Raw genomic sequence first — 23,682 nt, 5'->3', positions numbered from 1 at the left:
ATTTTCTCAAAAAAAAAAAAAAAACGTGTTCCCTTCCTGCTCCTCACAAAGGCAGCATCTGGAAACCAAGTTAAAGCCTCTGGATTTCAAGTGATCGGCAGTCAAAATGCTGTCCATTGCTATCAGCCAAGCCAGAGCCTCCACTCTTGGAGGAACTGGGTTTCCCCAGATGCCCTTAATGTGATTCACATCTGAGACGGATCTGCTGAGAGCCAGATAACACGACTTTACTGTGAACTTGCCATTCTTGCACTCTTTCCCCCAAAGCTTGTCTCTGAGTTGAATTGTAGGTTTTCCACCCTCCAGTTTCTCTAAGAGAGAAATGCACTCTTCAACTTTTCTGTTCAATAAAGGCCTCTTGAATTTTGGGTTCCTCGTTTCATAGCAGCCACTGATAGTGACTTCAGCCTCTGTTAATCTATACAGTCTTGGATACAGGTCACAGAGCCTTCCCATCCCACACCACTCATCCTCCCAAAACCTGATTTAGATCCATCCCCAACTACAAAGCTGGTTAGGTCCCTAAATTCCTTATTAAAGGTCATGATCCCCTTCCACACACTCACCCCATATGAAGCCCTCACCTTTTTTGATTCCCAACCAAATCTCACAGCTCCATGCTTCGGGAAAATGCCTTAGAAGTGATGACTTGATCTGAAGAGGTGTAATGATTCAGGACCAATCTTGTGCAGATTTGGATCCACTTTTTCAAAGCTGCTAGTCTGAGTTGTCCTATATGTGGGTCTGTGCTGGACTTGTTGCTCTTTTGCAGATTTAAGGCTTGAGATCTAAAGGCAAGCTACTTTGTGCTCAGGTGCTGGCAGCTATTCTTTGGACAATCTGGTCAGAAAGAAATAGCAGAGTTTTCAACTCTAAGGCCTTGTTCGTTTGGCTGTAAATTACTTTCCTGGGTAAATGTATTTACTCGGGTAAGTGTTACCTAGGTGGATAAGTACATTTATCCATGTTCTTTTGCCAGATGGGTAAATGAGCGAATTTCCTAAAGGATTCCTAGTTGTTTTTATTTTGGCAGGGACATTTTGGTCCTACACAGTTTGGCCAGTTTCCCCCTCCATGGGTACGTAATTTAGCTACCTCCTAGGTGGGTAAAACTTTACTAGGTAAGTTGCCAAGGACTTACCCAGGGGAGAAAGTTTTGTTTCCATGAGATCCACAATTCACTAGTAAAAGAATATGGGGAAGTTTCCATTGATCAACTTTCCCCCCAAACTTACCCCAAACGAATGGGGCCTAAGGAAAAACCTGTGGAGGAACTCATCAATATAGCTGTCGGAAGAATTGGGTCTTGGGCCTGAGTCTCTAAGGAATTCCCCCTGAATATCCCATTGTATTAAGCTGATCTTGTACAGATGTGATGTATTCTGCCTGCTTTAGGTGCTTTTTAGTTTGGAGCTCTGGCATGTGTTTTTTGTATCATTATATCTCTTCATCAATAAAGTTTTACCTTTTCTAAAAAAAGTGCAACAATACAAAGCACGTTAAGTGGACAGACTTTATTCATGAGATGGTGGTGTCTAATGAAGGTTTGTCTGCCATTGTGACTTTAGATAAATAACTAATTGATATTTTGATGAAGGTTGTATCTAAAACCCTGCTAGCTAATGTGCTAGAGAAGTTGGGTATGGGCAGCATCTATGGACCAGCTTGTGGGAGGGTATTGAGAGAGAGAGGCATCTGACCTAAGGGATTATTATAGCTTGAGATAGATAGTAGCAAAGGGCATATATGTAACTTCTGTGCTAGTCTTCATAAATGAATAAAACAAGAGAATAAGGTGCTCTACACTATCTCATGTGTTTCCCCTAAACTCTTGCTCTTTTATTTCTTCTCTCTAATCTGTCTCATCCAAATACCACCTTAATCCTGTCTGGTAATGATTAATCAACTATAGAGAACACATGCAAGTTTGGTTGTGCCTTTATGAGTTTATGGTCAAGTTTGCTGGAGATTTCAGTGGCAGTGTCAGGATGAGAAACTGTGAGGCCAGAAAGGTTCTGAGATTCATTTGCCTTTCCTAAAACTATCTTGCTCTTCTTCTCTAGATTGTATGAAATTATGAGTAACCCCAGATGTTCCTTTTCAGTGGCAAACCTAATTAGATTTACTACTGGAATGAATTCTCACATGTCATATAAAAGAAGTCTTCTTTTGTTAGTTCTTTCTTCCTTTAATAAGATAATTAACCTTTTATGTTGAACAGGTCCAACTTAACCTTTTGCCATTGTGGTTTGCTTCAGGTATCTCATCTCTCTTTCTGTTTTACATACCATGGACATGATATTTAGACCACGTCCTTTCTTTATCAAAGTCATCAACAGTATTGGTTACACAAAGTTCTTGCTTGCAGGGAAAAGAAGGAATCACTACTTTTCTAAACTTGCTGATGAGAGCACTAGTGACATCTTTAGTCTCATGAAAGATCCATCCATGAGCTCTTGCTGTGTTCTAAGAGTTAGTGGACGGAACTCAAGGATTCGTTTGACAGAATACACTGAGGTGTGCCTCTTTGTTGTTCTTTATTTATATGGTATTTTCCTGGATGGTTTGCATACTATATTTTAACCTGGCCATCCTTCTACTATATTCCTTCCGATTGCTTTTATCTTTTTATTTCATTATGTAAGTGGAAGACCAGCAACAAAAATTGTATATTCAGCCTTCTCTTTGTTGTTCTAAGAGTTGGTGGCATTGCTTTTATTGGTGTTTGTGCAGATGTCAAATTTGAAAATCAATCTTGAAAAAAGTAGTATTGTAGGGATTAAGTTGGATGATAATATCCTAGAGTCCTTAGCTAGTTCCTTAGGCCTTCCTTTGGGAGCAAACCCAAAGGAGAGTAGATTCTGTAGTCCAATTTTAGAGAGGGTTGCAAAAAGATTGGTGGTGGGGAAGAGGAATTATATTTCTTTGGGAGGAAGAATTACATTAATCAAGTTTGCACTTGCAAATTTTCTGCTGTATTATTATCTCTTCGTATTTAGGATACTGTAGGAGGTTAAGAAGTTAGAAAAAGTTATGTGGGACTTCTTGTGGGAAACAAGAGAGGGCAAAAAGGACCACTTGGTTAAGTGGGATATAGTTTGTAGTTGCAAGGAGGGAGGTTTAGGTATGGGTAATGTGGGTAAAAAGAATATAGCCTTACTAGGAAAATGACTCTGGAAGGAGAGAGGTTGTGGCACCAAGTGGTGGCAAGCATTTATGGAGTCATTGGGATCCTGGTGTACCTCCTGAGGCAATGTTGGCCTCACCATGGAAATCAATTCATGGCATTCTCAGCCTTTTTTTTAAACTTGGTTAGGTATGATGTTTGCTTTGGGAACCTTATTTTGTTTTGGATTTGCGGCTCAGGACCTCTTTATGGGTGGTAATTAGGACTTTGGGTTTAGAAGGGGATTAAGGGATGGTGAGCTTGAAGAGGTGGCGACTCTACTGCTTACTCTTGAGAAAGTTTGTTTGGATCCCTCTAAACCAGATAGAAGGATTTGGGCCCACCACCTCTCTTCTCCCTACAACTATTCACTATGTAGAGTTATGCTCTTAATAATGCAACTAGCTGCCAACTCAGTTCAGTTTCTGTGTGGGGTGACTTGTAGGAAATGAGCTGGATGCAGAGAAGTTAGAAGCTTGGGTGATCCTAGAATGGGGCAAAGAAAGGGTAATAGGAGTAAGAAGATTAAGTAGTGGCCTTCTCGTGTTTATGTTTCACAATAAAGAAGTTGATTGTGTTTTGGATACAGAGAAGTCAAAATCCAGGGAGATTGACTTATGGTTGGGGAGGTGGTTCCTGGTGTTAGGGGCGATCAGTGATAGAAAAAGAAAAACTGCAGTGTGGCTTGGCATGGTTGGTTCCTCTGCATGTGTGGGGCGTTCTTACCTTCCAAGAGATTGGGAAGTGTTGTGGGAAATTTCTTGCTTTTGATAATAGAAACAGGACTTGGGACAAGCTAGACATGGCAAGAATCTTGGTGGAGGTGGAAAAGGTCTCCAGTATTCCAAGTTCTTTGAGGCTTCAGTTTGTAGGAGAATGGTATGACCTTAGAGTACTTTTAGAAGGGGAGGATAGGACGGTTGCATTCTTGCAAGACTGAAGCCAAAAGTGTCCAAAGAAAGACACGTGGGGGGGGGGGGGATGGGGCGATGAGTGGGGAAGCCCAAAAGTCAAATGTTGTGCTATGCTTGAGAAAAGGGGAACATGCATTTGCCAGTTTGAAGGTGGTGAGTGGGGTGTGTAGGGATCACTCTAGTATTAGAAAGAGGGGACTTTAAAAGAGGAAACTGGGAGAACAGGTTGGGGGTTTTAAAAGGGAGGGGCAAAATAGGAAAAAAGGGGGAGGGGAGGTCGATGATCAAATTGGTTAGGCAGGAGACAAAGCTTGAAGGTTGATTTGGTTTGGGTCATCTCAAAGATTTAAGTGTAGAGCCAATATGAGTTAGAGGGTTATTTTTGTCCTTTTATTTCTTGGGAGCACCCTTATATTTGTGCTCTTCTTGTACACTAGATCCTTCTTTTATTCTTTTGTACATTACATGTATCTTAAGGACAGAATGGTCCTTTTACTACCTTAATAATAATATATTTTCCTGGGTATGGGTTGTCACTCGGACACAGCTGAACAGTACTTTAATAATAATATATTCTTGTCCTTTAATAATAATATATTCTCATGAACTGACTCTGACATGAAGTAGGAAAGAAGAAGACAGAAATCCGAAGGGTGAGAAGAAGATAGGGTGGTGGCGATCAGACGAAAGAGGTGGGGATGAGTGGAGACTGGAAACTTCCATGAGGATATTGTGAAAGTGAAGAAGTTTCTAGGTAAGAAGCTTGACATCAAGGAGCTAGGAATGCTCAAGTATTTCTTTCTAATTGAGGTAGCTAGGTAGGCTGGTATCTTTATATCTTAGTGGAAGTATGTCTTAATCTTCTACATGATACATGAAAACTTGGTTGAATGCCCTCAGACAGCAGAATTTGAGACTGGATGGTGTCAATGGTGACAAGGTTGAAGATAATTATCAAAAAAAAAAAAAAAATGGTGACAAGGTTGAAGATGCAGATAGATTTCAAAGACTAGTAGGGAAGCTTATCTATTTTTCACTTATTAGGCTATATATTGTGTATGATGTTAGGGTGGTGAATAAATTTATGCATTCCCCTAGTACATCACATCTTGTAGTGGTTAACCACATACGCTGTTACTTGAAGAGTACTCCAGGATAAGGATTCATATTCAGAAACAATGGAAAATGAAGGTTGAAGTCTAAACAAATATTGAAAAGTTGAGCCAGATATGGACTCATTTGCATTGACTTGAATGATCCAGTTGACTATGGGTACTTTTTATATTATAAAAGTAAAAGATTAATGTGCCTTTACATGGGTAACATTACATTTTAACTTTCTTCATACAGCTAAAACCACAGCTCTGAGGGAAACCCTGAATGAAAACCTTATTCCCTGGGCTTGAGGAATATTGGATGAGGATTAAAGAGTAACCTGAACATCAGTGTCTTGGAATTGGAGTTGGAGCTCTTGGAATCACTAAATATGTTGCTTGGAAAAGATCCCGCTCCTCCTTTTGCTACAGATATTAACTTATGTATCTTCTGAAAGAACTGTGTTTTCTAATTTTCAATTTTCAGCCAGACCATAAAGATCCGTTATAACAAAATTTAATGTGGAAAATTCCATATTGTTTTGTGGGTATACACTTGATAATCTGGTGACAGTTATCTTTACCCACAAAAGCATGATCCCTGTGCTCTAGAGTACATTTAATTGCTCTATCCAACATTGTAATCTGGTTATTTATAGAAAAGGTTTCCACCTCTGCTGCATTTTCTTCATGAATGTAATTTGTTTTACTGGTATGTGAACATAAAACTCACTGTTCTTCTTTTCCATGTATAGAAAGTAGACCTTTCAGGTTGTCCACAGATAACGTCAGCATTTTTGCTCTCAGCACTTCCCTGTTCAAATAACATGGACCTCACATTGACAGGGACACTTAATCGGTCTTCGGTCAAGCTTCAATGTTTTGATGGGGCTAGGCATCTAATCTCTCAGAGTTTGTTCCAACTCTTGGCATTTGAAGCAGTCTGTGAAGTAGACGTATCCAAGTGCCCAAATATACATTTTGAAGCTGCAATTGAGTTATTCTGCAAGTCATTTCCATCTTTGAAAATATTGAAAGCTTCTTATTGCTCGCACTTCAAGTTGGAAACTCTGTTTCACCTGGTACGAGAATGCCCATTGGTCAATGAAGTTGACTTGACCACTGATGTTAGTCCCATAATTCCAACACAAGTGTCAATAGTATCTGCTACGGTTGAGGAGTATCAAGAATTAGGTGGTGTGTCTTACAAGATTTTAAAAGATAAACCATTACTATCAAGTATCACAAAACTTGTTTTGAAAGGTCGAAGTGATATTGATGGTAAGTCCTTTTGCCTGCTTGATACTTTTCCAAAGCAACAATTTTCTTTGAACATAGAATTTGGTTGCATTATTCGGTCAGCAAATTGTTACCAGCATGGTGTAGGCACTTTGAATCATGCCACTAGGCTAGTGGCTCCTATAATTCTGTCCTTCCTAGGAGATCTTACCCTCAATTTATCCCAATTGAGTGGTTTACATCTATAGTGCATCTATGAATATGCTGTGAATAGGCTGTGCTTTTTTGTATATACCTCACTGGAAACTCAGAACATTCACGTGAACATCCTCCTTTGATTATTTCCTTCATGTTTCAGAAACTTTAATTATTTCCTTCATATTTTGGGATTTCATTATCTTACAAAATGCTTCCTTTGATGTTATTGCCAGATATGGACCTCCAAAAGCTCTCCTTGTTGTCTTCTTCCTTATCCTACTTGAATATTAAAGGGTGCACTTCGGTAACTGACATGGGTATATCCAAATTAATTTGCAAAAGCATGAAACTTCATTCACTTGTTGTTTCTGATACATATTTTGGGAGGAATTCTACTCTAGTTCTTTGTTCCGATTCTCCTTTGGATGGTTTTCCTGCGATGCCTTGTGAACTGAATTTTTCTACTTCATTGGCCTTTAGACTTCAGAAACTGCATATTGGTGGATGCAAGAGTGAGTTAATTTTTCCCTTTATTAGTCCTCTGTGTACATATGCAGATACTTGCATATATTAGTATATTACATATCATATATGAAAATTTTCCATCTAAAAAGACAACACCTCTAATATTTTGAGTCTTCGATATATCTTACAAAATCCTTAGATGACCATAGCTTTTTAAAATAAAGCTCATTAGAATTAAATATTCAATATTCGTAATTATTCATATATTTTTCTCTATCATATTCAACTATTAATGTTTTTCTACTAAAGATATGGGAAACAAAGAAAGAAAATGAGATAGGTTTAACATGTGATAAGACAACCCCATTTCAAACACTATGTAATGAATAATTTTCTTTGCAGATGTTGATGTAAGATCTCTGTTACAACTTATGTCCTGCACATACTCATTGAAAAGTCTGTGCTTGAGGGAGACTGTTGTTGATGATCATGCTCTTAATAACTTCTCAGGCTCTTCCTTGGAGAAGCTTGATATTTCTGAGACTATGGTATGTTATAATGCTGAAGCTTGAAGTATTCATATTTTGTCTTCATAATAAATTGTTTAGTTGTAATTGGACAAACTACATTTGATTAGGGAAGTGATATCCTTGGCTTCCAGAGTGAACATCTAGTTCAGATGGATCCAAGATCTGCTAACTTATTGGAAAATATTATCATGGATAGGGGAGGGGGTGTTTCTAGATCCATCTTGTAATGGGTTATATATTCTGGACTAGAGCTGCTTTTGATATCTTGTGTCATGCATCTTTTTATTAGCAAAATAACTGTATTAAATAGCAAATGAAAATAAAAAAAAAACATATACAAGATGTAACTGTAGGGACAAGGGAGAAATAGGAACCCTCAGGCCCCATAAGGATGCTTAAACTTCTCAGATATGCAAGAAAACCAGACTTGGACACACCCTAAACTTCTCAGATAGAGAAGAAATGAAAAAGCATAGGACAAAATTCTCAAAGTCCTCTTTACATAGCTACATACCCAAAGAATCTACTACTAACAACATTTGATCAGTCAACAAATAGAAACCTCTCAAGTTTTATGGCCCATGCAATACCCTAACACCTCTGGTTCATCCAAGACCTATGTTAACCATGACCATGAGAATAAATCATTGGGCGGAGGACTTTCACCCTCTCCCTTCTCTCAGATGCATTATCTTTACCTCTCACTCTCCCTCACCCCTGTTCTTTTGATTAACAGCTAATTCTTCTAAGTTCTCCCCAGTTGACATAGCTCTGGAGGTTTCACCAATGTTGTCTTCCCTACTTGCATTAACATCACTACCATCCTCTCTCCCTCTTCTATTAATTTAAACTTTTTTTTTTGATTGGCAACTGGTATTAAATTTTATTAATTCATAAAAAGAATGGTTTATGTACAAAGATGCCTTGCATCTCTATGCATTGGCGAGTCAAAACCTGCTTAACCCACTTTAATAATTGTCTTAAAAGTGAGACCAAGAAAGTTGTTCCCTATTCACTCCTAGTTTGGCAAGTGCATCAGCCAAAGAGTTTTCTGACCCTTCGGCCCACTGACAGGTTGCTTCAAGTTCTCTGGTTAAGTGCTTAATCTCTCTAAGAATCTGCCTGAACTACCATGTTGCTCGACTGCTGTTTTCCAAATTCCAACCCTTGCAGCACTACCGTTGAATTGCCTTCTATGATAATCTTTCTCAACCTTAAAGAGTATCTGGACCTCAATACCTATAACACCGCCAAGAATTCTGCCTTTGCAGAGTTTCCCATTCCAGATGGTTCCGAGTACAATGCTATTATAGTATCACACTCATCTCTGAATATTCCACCTATTCCAGAGAGGCCAGGGTTCCCTATGTTACATCCGTCAAAATTCAGTTTGATGCAGCCATGCCTAGGTGGAGCTCATTGCATTTAGATCAATCTTTTAGTGGATGAAGAATTGGCTATTTGACTCCTCCACTTTCAGATGGCCAAAAAGAAGAGGTAGAATGCTATGGAGATGCACTTGGGCAGCAGTGCTTTGGGTGATATGAGAGGAGAGAAATCTGAGAATTTTTGAAGAAAAGATAAGATGCAAGGAAGTGCTGATAGAAGGGATCATGATAAAGGTGACCATGGGTAAAATCTGTGGGATTGTTCTCAGATTTTACTGTGGATGATATCTTCAGAAATTGGAGGACAGTAGCTTCCTCTTCATCAACTAAAAAGGTCTTAAGAGAGTGGGATCTCCCTGATTCTGGCTTCTTCAAATTAAACTTTGATGAAAGTAGTTTTGGCAACCCAGGAATGTCTGGAATTGGAGGGGTGTTAAGAAATGACAAAGGAACTGTGGTGGGGTTGTTCTCAGGTCCTATTGGAAGGGGAGACTCCACTACAGCTGAACTAAAGGCAGTGGTTTTTGGGATACAAAAGGCTATGGAGTTGGGAGTGAGAAAACTGGTTGTGGAAGGCGATTCCAAAATGATCCTAAGCTGATTAAAGCAAAATGAAAAGACTCCCTGGCTCTATAGAAATGAAACTAAGAAGTTTAAATGCCTTTCCAAGGACATGCAGTTGTTAATACAGTGGACTCCAAGAGAGGCAAATGGCTTTGCAGATCAGCTAGCAAAACAGGGGATTAACAGGGAACATTGTTTCTGGGCTCAGTTGTAAGGCTGGATAGTTAAAAGTCAATAGTTGGCAAACTCTAAATTCGAGTGGGGTAGCTGAGGCTACTCATTTCTGTAATCTTTCTGAATTTATTAATGAAATCTCTTTTACCGATAAAAAAAAAGAATTGGCCACCTGCTGCCTTCTTCTAAATATATCACCCATTACTGAATTGAGCAAACACATCTATTATGATTCGGCCTGCCCTTGAGTTCTGTTAATCTGATAACAGCCAAGAAGAGAGAAGAAGAAAGAAGAAAGAAAGAGAGAGAGAATGGAGGAGAAAAGGAGAGAAGAAAAGTCTGGTTCGAATGAGAGAAAACATTACCTCTCCCATTCGGCCAGATATGTTTTATATTACTAACATAATGGAAAAGACACATGTGCCCCTACTTAAGTGAGTATATATTACACATCAGAAACCTCAACATAAGTATAAAGACAGAAATACCCCTACATACTCGACACTAACACACCCCTTCAAGCTGGTGAGTATATATCATATAATCCTAGCTTGTTACATATGTAGTCCACTCATCCCCGACTCAATGCTTTAGTAAATAAGTCTGCCCACTGGTTCCCTGTGTTAACATATGCAATGTCTATCACTCCACTCAGCACCTTCTCTCTCACAAAGTGATAGTCAACCTCTATGTGCTTGGTTCTTTCATGAAACACTGGATTAGAAGAAATATGAACTGCAGCCTGATTGTCACAATAGAGCTTCATTGGAGTGTTAACATTGTATCCTATCCCCTGTAGAAGGTTCCTTAGCCACACTAATTCACAAGTGGTATGTGCCATAGTTCTATATTCTGCCTCTGCACTGCTTCTCGCCACAAGGTGAGTGAGTGAAACATAATTAGAAATAGGATGAGGGGTATAAGTGCGTTTATCTTTCCGCAAGGCAATGGGGAGATCAAGATCAGATACTGGATTTGGGGCTGGTGTGGGGACAATTGCCGGATCTATCGACGTTGATGGAGTTGGAGGAGGAGCAGCTGGTACATATGGGCGATGTGTATACACTTGACGGATAGGTGGCCGTTCGATAGGTAGTGGCACTGGAGGCAAGGACTTGGTCACAGCTGGAACAAGAGGAATAGAATCCGTAACTGGAAGAGGAAGAGGAGGAGGTGATGAGGAGAAAGAAACATCACTGGACCCCAAGAAAAACGGAGTAGACTCAAAGAAGGTAACATCAGCACACACAAAGGAACATCGAGAACTAGGATGATAACACTTATACCCTTTCTCGGTCCGTGAATAGCCAAGGAAGATGCACTTAATGGATCGTGCATCTAACTTGTCCTTCCTGAGGCCCAGATTATGGACAAAGCAAACACACCCAAAAACCTGAGGAGAAAGAGGAAACAGAGGCAAGGTGGGAAACAAGGTAGTGAATGGGGAATGATCATCAAGGATAGACGTGGGCATCCGATTAATCAAGAAGCAAGAAGTAAGCACCGCATCACTCCAAAAGGGTTTGGGAACATTCATGTGATGCATGAGGGATCGAGCTGTTTCCAAAAGATGACGATTCTTTCTCTCAGCCACCCCATTTTGTTGTGGGGTGTAGGTACATGAGGTCTGATGTATAATGCCATCTTGGTCCAAGTATTCTTGAAATGATGAAGAGAAATATTCACGACCATTATCGGAACAAAAAATTTTAATGTGAACATCAAATTGGTTGCGAATCTCAGCACAAAATTTTTAGAAGATGGTAAACATTTCACTCATTTCTTTCATTAAATAGAGCCACGCCATCCTTGAATAATCATCAACAAAAATGACAAAATATCTATACCCATTGTATGACATCACTTTATAAGGACCCCAAACATCCGAATGAACCAAAGAAAAATGACTCGACACACGGTTATCAACCCTAGGACTAAAGGGAACATGATGATGTTTCCCCAACTGACACGACTCACAATCTAAAACAAAAAGTTGACTCAATGAAGGGACCAAAGACTTTAAAACTTTTAGCGAAGGATGACCAAATTGACAATGCCATTGGAGAGGATGATTGGAGAGTTGTTAATGTTCTTCCACCATCGTCAAGATAATACAATTCACCAGTTTCATGCCCACCACCAATCTTCATCCTTGCCTTGAGATCCTGAAAAACACACGAAGAAGGGTAAAAAGTAATAGAGCAATTGAGTGACTTTGTCAACTTACTAACAGACAAGGTTAAATGGAAATTTAGGGACATACAAAACCGAGGATAAAGATAAGGGGGTCATGTTAACATTGCCAACACCACAAATGGAGGATGTGGAACCATTAGTAAGGGTAACAGATTGTGATGTTGAGCAATGAGAGAGGGAAGAAAACACACCTGGAGTTCCAGTCATGTGATCGGAGGCTCCAGAGTCAATAATACAGGGATTGGGTGTGGATGCCAAACAAGCCATACCCGAGTGTGCGAGAGTAGCCGTGTTCTGCTGAGATGTGGACTAGACAAACCTCTCATACTCATCACGGGGGACACTCGTCATCTCCTTCCTGGGAACATTTGCGGATGTAGGAAGTATCTGATCAGCTGAATGACTCTCCTGTCTGAAATTGCTGTCACTAGTCATGGCATGATTGGCCCAGGTTGAGGGTGGACCATGCAAGTCATAGCAATAATTAATGGTATGTCCATCCATACCACAATGAGTACACCTCCTCGGACCCGAACCACGTCCTTTGGCACGGGCTCCCCCTGAATCTCTACCTCCAGTACGACCACCACCATGGTTATATGTAGGTCCACCACCACCACTCCGGCCATATACCGGACCACTGCTACCACTATGGCCAGATTGAGCTCCCCGAGCTCCACCTCTAACACCACGGCCCCTTGATACTGCAAAGGCTGATCTATCGGAAACATTAGAGTTCTCAATAGATCCAATGGAAATCCTTCGAGGTCGAGCAAACACCTCTTCTAAGGAAGGGAGAGCTGATCCTCCTAGTATTTGAGCCCGCACTGGTTCATACTCAGATTTTAGCCCCACTAAAAATCGAGTCACATCAAACTGTTCTCTTTGCTATTGCTGAATTTTGACATTAGAAGTGAGGGGGTGATAAACATTCAACTCATTACGAATGTTTCTCATACTAGCATAGTACTCTTCAAGACTTTGATTGCCCTGTTGTAGATTAAAGTATTCCTGATACAACTGATATACTCTGGTTGTATTGTCTTGACCGGAATACAACTTCTTAGCATGGTCCTACACATCTTTGGCAGTGTCAAGAAACATGAGATTTATACTAATCTTGGGTTCCATACTATTCCATAACCACGTGATAATTTGTGCATCCTTTTGTTCCTAGTCATCATACTCATGAGAATCAGTGGAGGGTTTTTCCTCCCTTATGTGTTTCACCTTCTTCTTTGCCTTCAGAAAAACTTCTACAGATTTAGCCCAAGGTATATAATTCTCTCCATTCAGTTTAATGGAGGTCATTTGAACATTCAGGTAGTCAGTAGGTATCATCACATTAGATTTGCTATTACTACTATCTCCCATTGCTGAATTCTGTTATTGCTGAATTCTGTTATTGCTGAATTCGGCACACTACACACGAGACCACATCACACACTGATCACACTGGTTTCAGCACTTGTTATTGCTGAAAGTTGCACTCTTTACACCACAAATCCTAGTCCACGACTACCTGAAATCTCACCACACTATATGAGGACCACTCCCCCTTCGAATCACACTGAAAACAGCATAAACCCTAGCAGACTACAGTCTAAAATCCCACCATACAATCTGAAACATGCTTCTTATTTGATTCATAACAAAAAAAAAAAAATGCATAGAAATCTCTTGCCTCATCACCCGAAATTCAAACCACACAAGACACCCACTGCACCACACAAATCAGCCTTCTTCTCTTCATCGATTAGGGGAGGGCTTCTTAGAAACCACAGCAATCGACCACGAACAGCACTATTGGAGGCATAGAGACCTCCAAGGGAAGAGGGCGACCACTCCTTTTCAGCCCTTTCCCTTATCTCCAACCGATGACAAAGAAACCAAGAGAAAACCCTAGACTGGGTACGCAGAAAACAGAAATCTGGGCAGATCCGAGTTGCTTAGTTGAGCTCTGATACCATATTATGATTCGGCCTGCCCTGAGTTCTGTTAGTCTGATAACAGCCAAGAAGAGAGAAGAAGAAAGAAGAAGGAAAGAGAGGGAAAGGAGGTGAAAAGGAGAGAAGAAAAGTCTAGTTCGAATGAGAGAAAAAATTACCTCTCCCATTCGGCCAGATATGTTTTATATTACTAACATAATGGAAAAGACACATGTGCCCCTACTTAAGTGAGGGACACTAGTTCTAACATAATTACACATCAGCATCCTCAACATAAGTATAAAGACAGAAATACCCCTACATACTCGACACTAACAACATCCATCGTTTTTATCTAATGCACCACCTTTACAGTGATGGCTTCAATATTTTCCTCTTTTATCCTTACTTTCTCATTGAAAATTTTTGCATTCCTTTCCTCCCAAGTTGTCCAAAGAACTGCTGCCCTCATACATCATCACATTATTTTCCCCCTACTAAGCTAAGGGAAGAGGGCTGAAGAAAACAAATTGGCCACATCATTAGGGGTGCTCTCCACTTGCATTGCAAGTAAAGATTGAGAAGAGCCCTTCTCAATTGCTTAAAATAAAACAGCAGGAGATTAGTAAATGGTAAGTTGATTCTCCACTTACATTTCAAAGGAAACACTTGGAGACAAGTAACAATGCGGTCTCCTCTTTTGGTAGGGTTTCATAAGTGTTAATTTTCTCAAGAAAACACCTCTAAACAAAATACCCTAATTTTAGGTGCATTGGTTTGCCCCAAATTTCTTTTATTGGAAAGGGCTAAGAAAGAGAAGGGGATACAAAAAGAACATCGAAGAAAGAAGCACAACAGAAGAACCCCAATGGATTAAAATTCCAAATATGTCTGTCAGAAATAGATAAGTCTAACCAAACTCCTCCCAATAGATTTAACAAGTCAATGATCCCCACTACCAAGGTAAGTTGTTCTACTTGATTACTTGTTCCCGTTCTTTCTTATCTTCTGGCATTTGAAACTATTCTTTGGCTCTAGCATGTCTCTTTAGAAAAAAAGATCCTCAGTTTTTTGGCGTATTGCCATTCATTTTGCCACGTCTGCCAAAGTTTCTACCATGATATCTACCTTTCCCACCCTAGTCCTCATTTTTGCTTGAGTCTCCATGCCAATATTAAGATCCTGATCTGTCATGGTAACTGCAAACTTTGGAGCTTGGGCCTAAGCTTGTGCTCAGCCAAATAATAAGGGGCAATAAACAATATTAAAGAAACATTCTTATTTGTTATTTTTTTTGGGATCTCACCCGAGGAGAATGGGAGGATCCCACTTGGACTGTAATACTGTAACAATCAAAATTGAAATCAATCAGACAAGCAAAACACTCTTCATTGTCATCACTCTTTGCACATCTCGATTGATCAAAAACTTGTTGAACCCAAATCCTTGTAAGGACTGGGAAATATCTCCTCCTCTCCGAACCTCCTATTAACTCCTCTCTTTTTTCTTAATATCTTGTGAGATCCAAACTAACAATCTTGATGAAGATTAAACTTGCTCCAACCAACAGAAGGATCCTATCAATGTAACCAAAGCAACTGAGTGACAAAACAGAGCACGAGCCTATTTTAATGGAACACTTCCTTCTACAACTAATCTTAAATCAAACCACTGTCCAGCAAAGTTCAGTGCTAGATATGGTGGAACCAAATGTATTTCCTCCACCTCCACCAGCCTTTTCATTGCAACTAAGTTTTTCCAACCTGTGGACTAAAATTTGCTAAGCATTTTGGGTTCCTTAAGTTGCAAGTGGAAGGAGTCTCTCAGGCGGTCATTTCTTGGACAAGATGTAGCACCCAAATCCCTTGGACCTATAGGCATACAATTCAGGAGATTGAAAGCTTTGAAAGGGAGTTGATTGTTACCTTTAAATGGGTGAGAAGAACAGAAAATGGGATGGTGGATACTTTAGCTGAACAAGGGGCTGTGAGGCATCAAATGTTTTGGGCAAAACTGTAAAGTTGTGATTGGGGGGAAGAACCTTCCCACCTTGTTGTGATCTTCTTAATTGGGTCTGATAAAATATTTTCTTATTGATAAAAAAACTAATTTTTTTCCAACCTCTAGTACTATCGTTTATTTTCCTAAATCTACCACACATCTCCTACTGCACAAAACATTTCCACACCCCACAGATGGAGAGGAATCCCAAACACATTAATCCAGAATAAACTTCTGGCTCCTTTTCTGACATTTCTTATGGCTCCTACAGGTGGATTCTATTTGCCCAGTCTTAGCTTAGGTGAGCTAACTTGTTTGATTCCCACCAAAATACCTCATCTACCTCCTCTTTCCAACTTAAGCGGAAAAGAAAAAATCCAGCATTAAGTTTTCTAACTTGCACTTTGTCTTTCATTTGTCATTCCAAGCACACCCACTTGGAAACCTCTCCCTTGTTCGGATCCACATTAACAAAATGACCAACTAAACACGTCTCCCAGCAGATTTAATCATAAACCGAAAGTTTCCCACGTTGCTTACGAATACCTCCTTCATTTACACATGTTGCTTATTAACAAAACAAGGATGTTACTGAAGCATTTGCAAGAAAACAATATGAAGGAGTTGACAAAATATGGAAGCCTCGGGAAACTGGATGTATTATTTTTTGTCTCTTTTTTGACCCTTAGTAAAATTTTTGTTAGCTATAAAAGGTAAAAGGGTCATTATACATGTTAACCTTAGCTTTTGCTTCTGGTATTCATGTTAGATCTCAAATTCTATGAACTTATCATAGTTTCCAAAATTTAAGAATGCTTTAAGAAAAACATTTCTGTTTTGTAAATGACATCGTAGGTTTGTTGATTGTATTAGTCAGCCATAGGCTTATCAAAGATAATCTACTTCCTGCAACATTCAGAATGATGTTTTAGTGGAGTTTTTACCATCTTGAAACTAGAATGGTCAAATACATCAGTGGATCAACCAGATAGATATGATGTGAATAAGGCTTGCCCTTGAATAATCCCTATACTTATGCAAATGCAGGTCTCTGGAGCTTCGTTGACTCAACTTGTCAGAAGAAATCCTGGTTTGAAACTTTTTAAAGTAAGGAGTTGCAGGAAATTGTCTCTCTGGGAAGGTAGACTTGAAGTAGTTGAAGCTCTGCCTTACCATGGTTTCTCTGGTGAAGAACTGTCCTTTGAGTTAAGCAGGAGATGTACTCTGGAAGGAGCAGAATTTGGATGGGGACTTTCTCCTTTCTCTTTGAAAAATTTGGGACCGGCAATAAGGTCCCTAAGGACCATAACAGTAGGTCTTGGTGGAACTTTGGGCGAATATGGTCTGGAACTATTACTGACAGTTTGTCCTTTGCTAGAGGCAGTGGTTCTTCATTTTCAGGTATTACCTGTAAAACCTAAGAGAGGTTAGACCCTTTGGAGGGCTTACCAATGGTATATTGGTATATCTGCATCATAGCAGTTGAGGGTGGTTATTGCCATTTGATTCTTCTTCTTTGGGTGTCTATTTTGCATGAAAGAATGACTAAAGAGACAATCATTAATTATCTTGTCAATATGTTTTTGGTCCCTTTTCTATAACTTAAGTTAGATAGATGATTACAACTGCCAAATTGGGTCAACTTGTTTTGCAGAGAGATCTCAGCGGGACTGGTAAAATGGTGGTTTCTAATACGTGCACATATATTGCATTTATTGGTCCCACTGCTGAGTCATCATTATTGTTACTGCTACTATTTTATTTCCTTGCATTTAGAAAATCTCATTTTCATAATGCACTTTTATCTCAAACTCAATGCTGGTTGTGCCTTACCAGGTAATATCTGATAATATTGTGAAAAGGATTGTGGAGTCCTTGAAACATATAAAAGTTTTGGGTCTGTGCTATTGTCTTGGTGGCTTGTCTTCATTAAGCTTCCAGCTAAGCATGCCAAACTTAAGGAAATTGAGGTTGGAAAGGGTGACTCCTTGGATGACAAATGATGATCTGGTTACTCTGACAAGAAGTTGTACTAGTTTGATTGAACTTTCACTGTCAGGATGCACCCATCTCAATTCGGGTACCAATGATATGTACTTAAATATTTTGTTCAACCCTGAGATATCTTTTTCATGTACTTCAAAGAGAGTGCATTATGCCATTATATGTGTGTGTTCTTTTCTAATGACTTAACTTTTTGCAGATTCTCAACAGATAATTTCATATGGATGGCCAGGCTTGATTTCTATCCATTTAGAGGTTTGTTATTATCAGCCTTCTCTGAATTTCATTTGATTGCGTGACAAGTTTTGACCAGAATGCTGAAGATATATTTTGGCACTCCTCTTGAGAGCTTGAAAAATATGGGTAAAATATGTAATAGGCGACATCTTAAAATAATGGTAGTTAGAAATCATAAATATGGATCATCATTATCATCTAAGCCTTATTCCAACTCTATGGGTCAGCTAAGTCATGAATATGGATGCTTCTACAAAATGAAAGAATGAAAATGAAAGTTTATCATTTCAGTAATAAGAGAATGGTAAAGCAGAACAGTTTGTGCTAAGTTTTTGTGGGTTTCTTTTATTTCTCCACCCTTTTCATTTGATACTTCTTTTTTTGGCTATGTGGGTGATTCAATTTAGGCATCACTTGGGAATATATTTCTTTCCTGGACCAGTGTTGGGCAATACAGAGACTGAAGTCCTTGTTCTGCTACTAGGGTTTATGTTACCGTAATCCTCACATTTAAATCAGTAGAAATTGAACAGGATTTCTACTGAAGGTAGACAACAGTGGTTTGTGGAGCTACAGCAATGAAAGGAAAAAATTCAAACGGCTGAGTCGGGATATTGAGGTGAAGTACAGCTGGGTGAAGAGAAGTGCTAACTCAATTGCAGATGGGTTAGCCAAGCAAGGGGTGTTTAGGGAATCTTTGTTTCGGGCTAATTTTTAGTTTCTTTCCTTGTTTTCTGTTGATGGGGAGTTAAGACATTTTACCTCCCCTTTTGTAATTAAAGTTTCACAAGACTTCTTCATTAATAAAGTTTATTGTTATTGATCAAAAAAAATAAAAAAACGAAATTGAACAGGATTCTGGCACTGTGATTGGATGGGCAAATCTGTCATATAGGGAGGGGTCCTTGAAGGTTTTTGTTTACTCAAGGAGGTCCACACTTTGCTTCTAGGATTAGCATCTTAGTTTCCAGGATCCTTAGCTATGTTGCCTCTTTAGTTGATTATCTGGCCAAGAGGAGGATCTTAGCTATGACATCACTCATTTTTTTTTTCATTTTTTTCATTGAATGTTTAGCTATAGGTAAAATATTTACGTGTAGAATTTACCTAGAGGTCATAATTGTGTTATTTATTAGTAGATTTACCCATTCCTTTCTCAAAAAAAAAATATTGTAGTGGGGAATCACTGACCACATGTTATGGGCATCACTCACCATAAACACCATATATAGAGAAGTTCACTGGCGAATTTCAGTAGGGAAAGTACTGATACATACTTTTATCAGCTTGGGTGGAATTTGAATGTCTACTGAAATCTGGGTCTTTATGATTTAATCCCAGATGCCCACACCATGTCATCTTCCCCTCAAAAAATATAAAAAAATATTACACGGTGGTCCATTTTGAAAGTCCTTTAGTCCAGTTTGGATGAGTGTTAGGAGAAAAGACTTTTCTGCTCCCCCTTTTCTCTCTCGTTTGCTATGCAAATGAATACCTTGCCCTCATGTCTCTCTCCTCTCTCTCTTTCTCTCTCTCTCTCTCTCTCTCTCTCTCTCTCTCTCTCCCACATGCATTCTAACAAGTTCCCTGTGCTGAATTTATTGAGATCAATGGATGTCTTATTGATTCACTGAAAAATTACAGTAGGAGCAGTTTAGGGTGCTCAACCTCTCAACTGAATTACAGAGCAATGAAACAGTGGAAGAGAGGACTAGAGAAGAAGGGAAGAGGGAGAGAGGGAAGAGACAAGGAAATTGGAAGGAAACTCAATGCTTGCTAATCACTATCTGGAATTGGCTGCTTATAGCCTTTCTTACAATGAAGTCACGTTGAAGCATGGTTTGGTTACTCCCCATGTGGGTGATGTGCCCTTCTTGTGTAAATATATTTGATGGGAGGCTTCTCTGGCTGGACCTGTGTTGCTGTGCTATGAACCTGGGCTGGCCGGCTAGTTGTGCCTGGGTTCTGGTGGAGGGTGTCTTCCTCTTCCATGCAAGCATCCCTGCAAAGCTGCTTCTCATTGAAGTTTGAGAATCTCTAGTTTATAATCTGATTGATTCTAATCTTCTACATGCTTTATCCAGAGGAAATCGGGAAAATTCATTCTCAGCTTTGAGCATCTTAAAGAACTGCAGGTTTTCCATTGGTAGGTCTGAACTGTTGACGTGTAAACTTCAGAACCTGCAAAACTTGAACATTAAACGTTCACTCTTGTTTCCAGAATTGCTCAAATTCAAATAGAATGAGCAGAGCTGGCATTCCAACTTGTTACCAAAGTAGAAACCTTCTGAATCAAAAATCTACAAAGTAAGGAAGAGTTTCTTGTGGAAGAAAAGAAAGAGAAGAGGTGTTGAGAAAGAAAGAGAGCAAATCAGATCTGGCTGCCCTCTCCAATGACTAATATGGGCGGCTAACACATAAAACTGCATAAAATACTTATAAACATCACTCAAAAGGGTCCCAACAAGAGTGATGTGGTCCCCACTTATTATTTAAACAAATAATAAACAAAAACAACTAAAAATCTGCACAAAATCCTCAACACTCCCCCTCAAGTTGGGAGTAAATGTCACACATTCCCAACTTGTGTAGGTTATGTTCAAACTTGTTCTTTGCAACTCCTTTGGTGAATACATCAGCTAAATGTAACTCAGAGGAGACATGATGCAAGTAGACTTCTCCAGTTGTCACCCTTTCTCTTATGAAGTGTCTATCAACCTCAATGTGCTTTGTCTTGTCATGCTAAATTGGATTGTGGGCAATATTGATTGCAGCTTGGTTGTCAAAATATAACATCATGGGCTTCTCTGCATCTATCCCAATCTCACTCAACAAGGATATAATCCAAAGTAATTATGAAACACCATGGGCCATAGATCTATATTTGGCCTCTGCACTTAACCTAGCCACCATTGGCTGCTTTTTACTCACAACACTAATAACATAGGAAAGGTTTGGGTGTATCATACATAAATATAGTAGCCGACCTACCATCCTCTGATATCTCCCAACATCCTTAACCAACTCACCTTCCAAAGCATTAACCTTGTGGTAACTCTTCTCCCAAAAGTTGGGAAAAGAGGAGGAGGGAGTTGAAGATGGAGAAAGGGAGTTTCGAATCAGTGGGAAAGGAAACTTCTATTGAATCAAAACTGTTCAAGTTTGAGGAAGTGAAGTCAAGGAACCCGGTTTCGATGAAGATCAGAGAAGAGAAAAGAGCCTCTGTGTACCTACCGAGGGATGTGGTCGCCTGGCTAAAAGGTTTTTTGGATGTAGCCATAGTCTCAAGGAAATCTCAGAACTGGAAGAATTTGATGAAGCTAAACGGAAAGGTATTTGAAGCAGAACAATGTTTCAATAGGAAAGGATGGTTCATCACAGTCATAGAGTGGTTCGGTTTGGGCAGAAAACAAATGATTTGTATCCCCCTTGGAAACAAGAGTAAAGGTTGGACCATGTTCGTGAAAGAATTTCAGGAGTTCTTGTGGAGAAACGAAGAGCAATCAAAGAAAACCCAAGCCAACCACGATGAGGCAAGCCACTCAAAGATAGGTGATGGGAAGGAAACATATGGGAATGATAAGGATTGGCGTAAAAAGTTTGTAGTTTATGCAGATGTAAATCAGTCCTCAAATATTAGGTGTAAATTTGAAGATTAGAGGGAAAAAAGGAAGAAGAGAAGTAAGAGCAGCAGTACAAGAGAAGAAGATGGCGAAAAGAGAAGGAAGAAGAAGAAGATTCGAATTATCTTCCCTTTCTCCTCTAATCCTTTTTATTAAGAATTAATGTTAGAGTAATGACAAGTATGCCCTTAAGTGGGCGGCCAGCTAGGCAGTAACATAGAGAGATTAAAAGAAAAGAAATAACAGGCCCATTACCCAGCAAGAAAAGAAAAGATATTACAAGAGAAGATACTAGGACCCATTCGGCCTAGTCTCTTTACACTCCCCCTCAAGCTGAGCATAGATGTCAATCATGCCCAGCTTATGCTTAGTTTGCTTATATAGTGTGCCATTTTCCCTCTTGGAACTCCCTTGGTCAAGATATCAGCCAATTGTTCGTCTGGCGTGATGAATGGCAAACAAACTTCTCCTGAGGAAACTCTTTCCCTTATAAAATGTCTATCAACCTCAATGTGCTTAGTTCTGTCATGTTGAACAGGATTATGTGCAATGTTGATAGCTGCTTGGTTGTCACAGTAGAGCATCATTGGCTTCTCGTAGTCAACCCCCAATTCTTCTAAAAGGGATCGTAGCCACAGTAATTCTGACACACCATGTGCCATTGCCCTGTATTCTGCTTTAGCTGAGGGATCTAGCAACTACAGATTCTTTCTTACTCCTCCATGACACAATGTTCCCAACGACTAGAGCACAATAACCTAAGGTGGATCTCCTATCATCAATACATCCTGCCCAATCAGCATCAGTAAAAGCTTCCAGCTTCATGTGTCCATGTTTGGCAAATAGAATACCTTTCCTTGGAGTATCTTTCAAGTAACATAGAACCCTTTCTGCAGCAGCTAAATGAGTATCTCTGGGAGATTGCATAAATTGACTAATAACACTTACTGCATAGGAAATATTTGGTCGAGTCATGCAAAGATATAACAACTTCCCAAGCAATCTCTGAAACACCCCCTTATCAGATAAACGCTCACCATCTGTAGCAAAAATCTTATGATTGGGATCAATAGGAGTGGAGATTGGTTTAGCTCCAAGTTTACCAGTCTTAGCAAGGAGGTCAAGGACATATTTACACTGAGAAATGAAGATACCATCCTTAGATCTAGCAACTTCAATGCCCAAAAAATACCGAAGATCTCCCAAATCCTTGATCTCAAATTCAAAGTTGAGAAATCTTTTTAGTTTACTGACCTCTTGAGTGTCATTACCCGTGACCACAATATCGTCAACATAAACTATCAAGAAGGTCACCAGAGAGCCATTTCTCTTCAAGAACAAGGTATGATCAGATTGAGTTTGTGTGTAACCAAAGGAGACAAGAGCAGCCCTGAACCTCTCAAACCAAGCCCGAGGAGACTATTTGAGACCATAAATAGATTTCTACAATTTACACACCTTGTCTTGCACTTCATTCCCATACACTCCTGGAGGCAAAGACATATAGACCTCTTCATGTAGGTCTCCATTCAAGAAGGCATTTTTAACATCAAACTGGTGTAGGAGCCAATCAAAAGTAGCGGCTAGAGATAACAAAACCCTAACTGAGGTCATCTTAGCTACAGGAGCAAATGTCTCAAGATAGTCAATACCATACATTTGAGTGTAGCCCTTAGCAACCAACCTAGCCTTAAACCTCTCAATAGATCAATCAGAGTGATATTTAATGGTAAACACCCATTTACAACCCACTGGTTCCTTCCCTTCAGGCAAGTCAACAATATCCCAGGTATGGTTCTTATGCAAAGCATCCAGTTCAGCCATCATAGCATCCCTCCATTCAGGTTTAGATAAGGCGTCCAGTACGGACCTGAGTATCACATGGGAAGAAACAGAAGCAAGAAAAGAGTAGTAGGAAGGAGAGAGAAGGCTATAAGACAGGTGTTTGGAGATACAATGGG

At 39.6% G+C, this 23,682-nt stretch overlaps 1 protein-coding gene across 11 annotated transcripts in view; it reads left to right on the top strand.

The window, feature by feature from the left end:
- The window catches only part of LOC104586925 (ubiquitin-protein ligase), a 108,085-nt gene that overhangs the window by 25,317 nt on the left and 59,086 nt on the right, over positions 1–23,682 (top strand). For all 11 annotated transcript variants that reach the window (XR_002022085.2, XR_002022086.2, XR_002022084.2 and 8 more), the window contains exons 8-15: positions 2,222–2,258; positions 2,369–2,517; positions 5,930–6,455; positions 6,845–7,123; positions 7,479–7,624; positions 16,905–17,258; positions 17,694–17,937; positions 18,061–18,116. Coding sequence is in view for 8 of the 11 variants with exons in the window: in XM_019195936.2 (XP_019051481.1) it covers positions 2,222–2,258; positions 2,369–2,517; positions 5,930–6,455; positions 6,845–7,123; positions 7,479–7,624; positions 16,905–17,258; positions 17,694–17,937; positions 18,061–18,116 (1,791 nt within the window). In the remaining 3 variants the exon portion in view is untranslated. The remainder of the gene's footprint in view (positions 1–2,221; positions 2,259–2,368; positions 2,518–5,929; positions 6,456–6,844; positions 7,124–7,478; positions 7,625–16,904; positions 17,259–17,693; positions 17,938–18,060; positions 18,117–23,682) is intronic.

This window comes from Nelumbo nucifera, chromosome 2 (genome assembly GCF_055504915.1).
Source record: "Nelumbo nucifera cultivar China Antique chromosome 2, China Antique-T2T, whole genome shotgun sequence".
NCBI classification, from domain to species: Eukaryota; Viridiplantae; Streptophyta; class Magnoliopsida; order Proteales; family Nelumbonaceae; genus Nelumbo; species Nelumbo nucifera.
The sequence above is the reverse complement of the archived record's forward strand: the minus strand, read 5'-3'. Positions and strand labels throughout refer to the sequence as shown.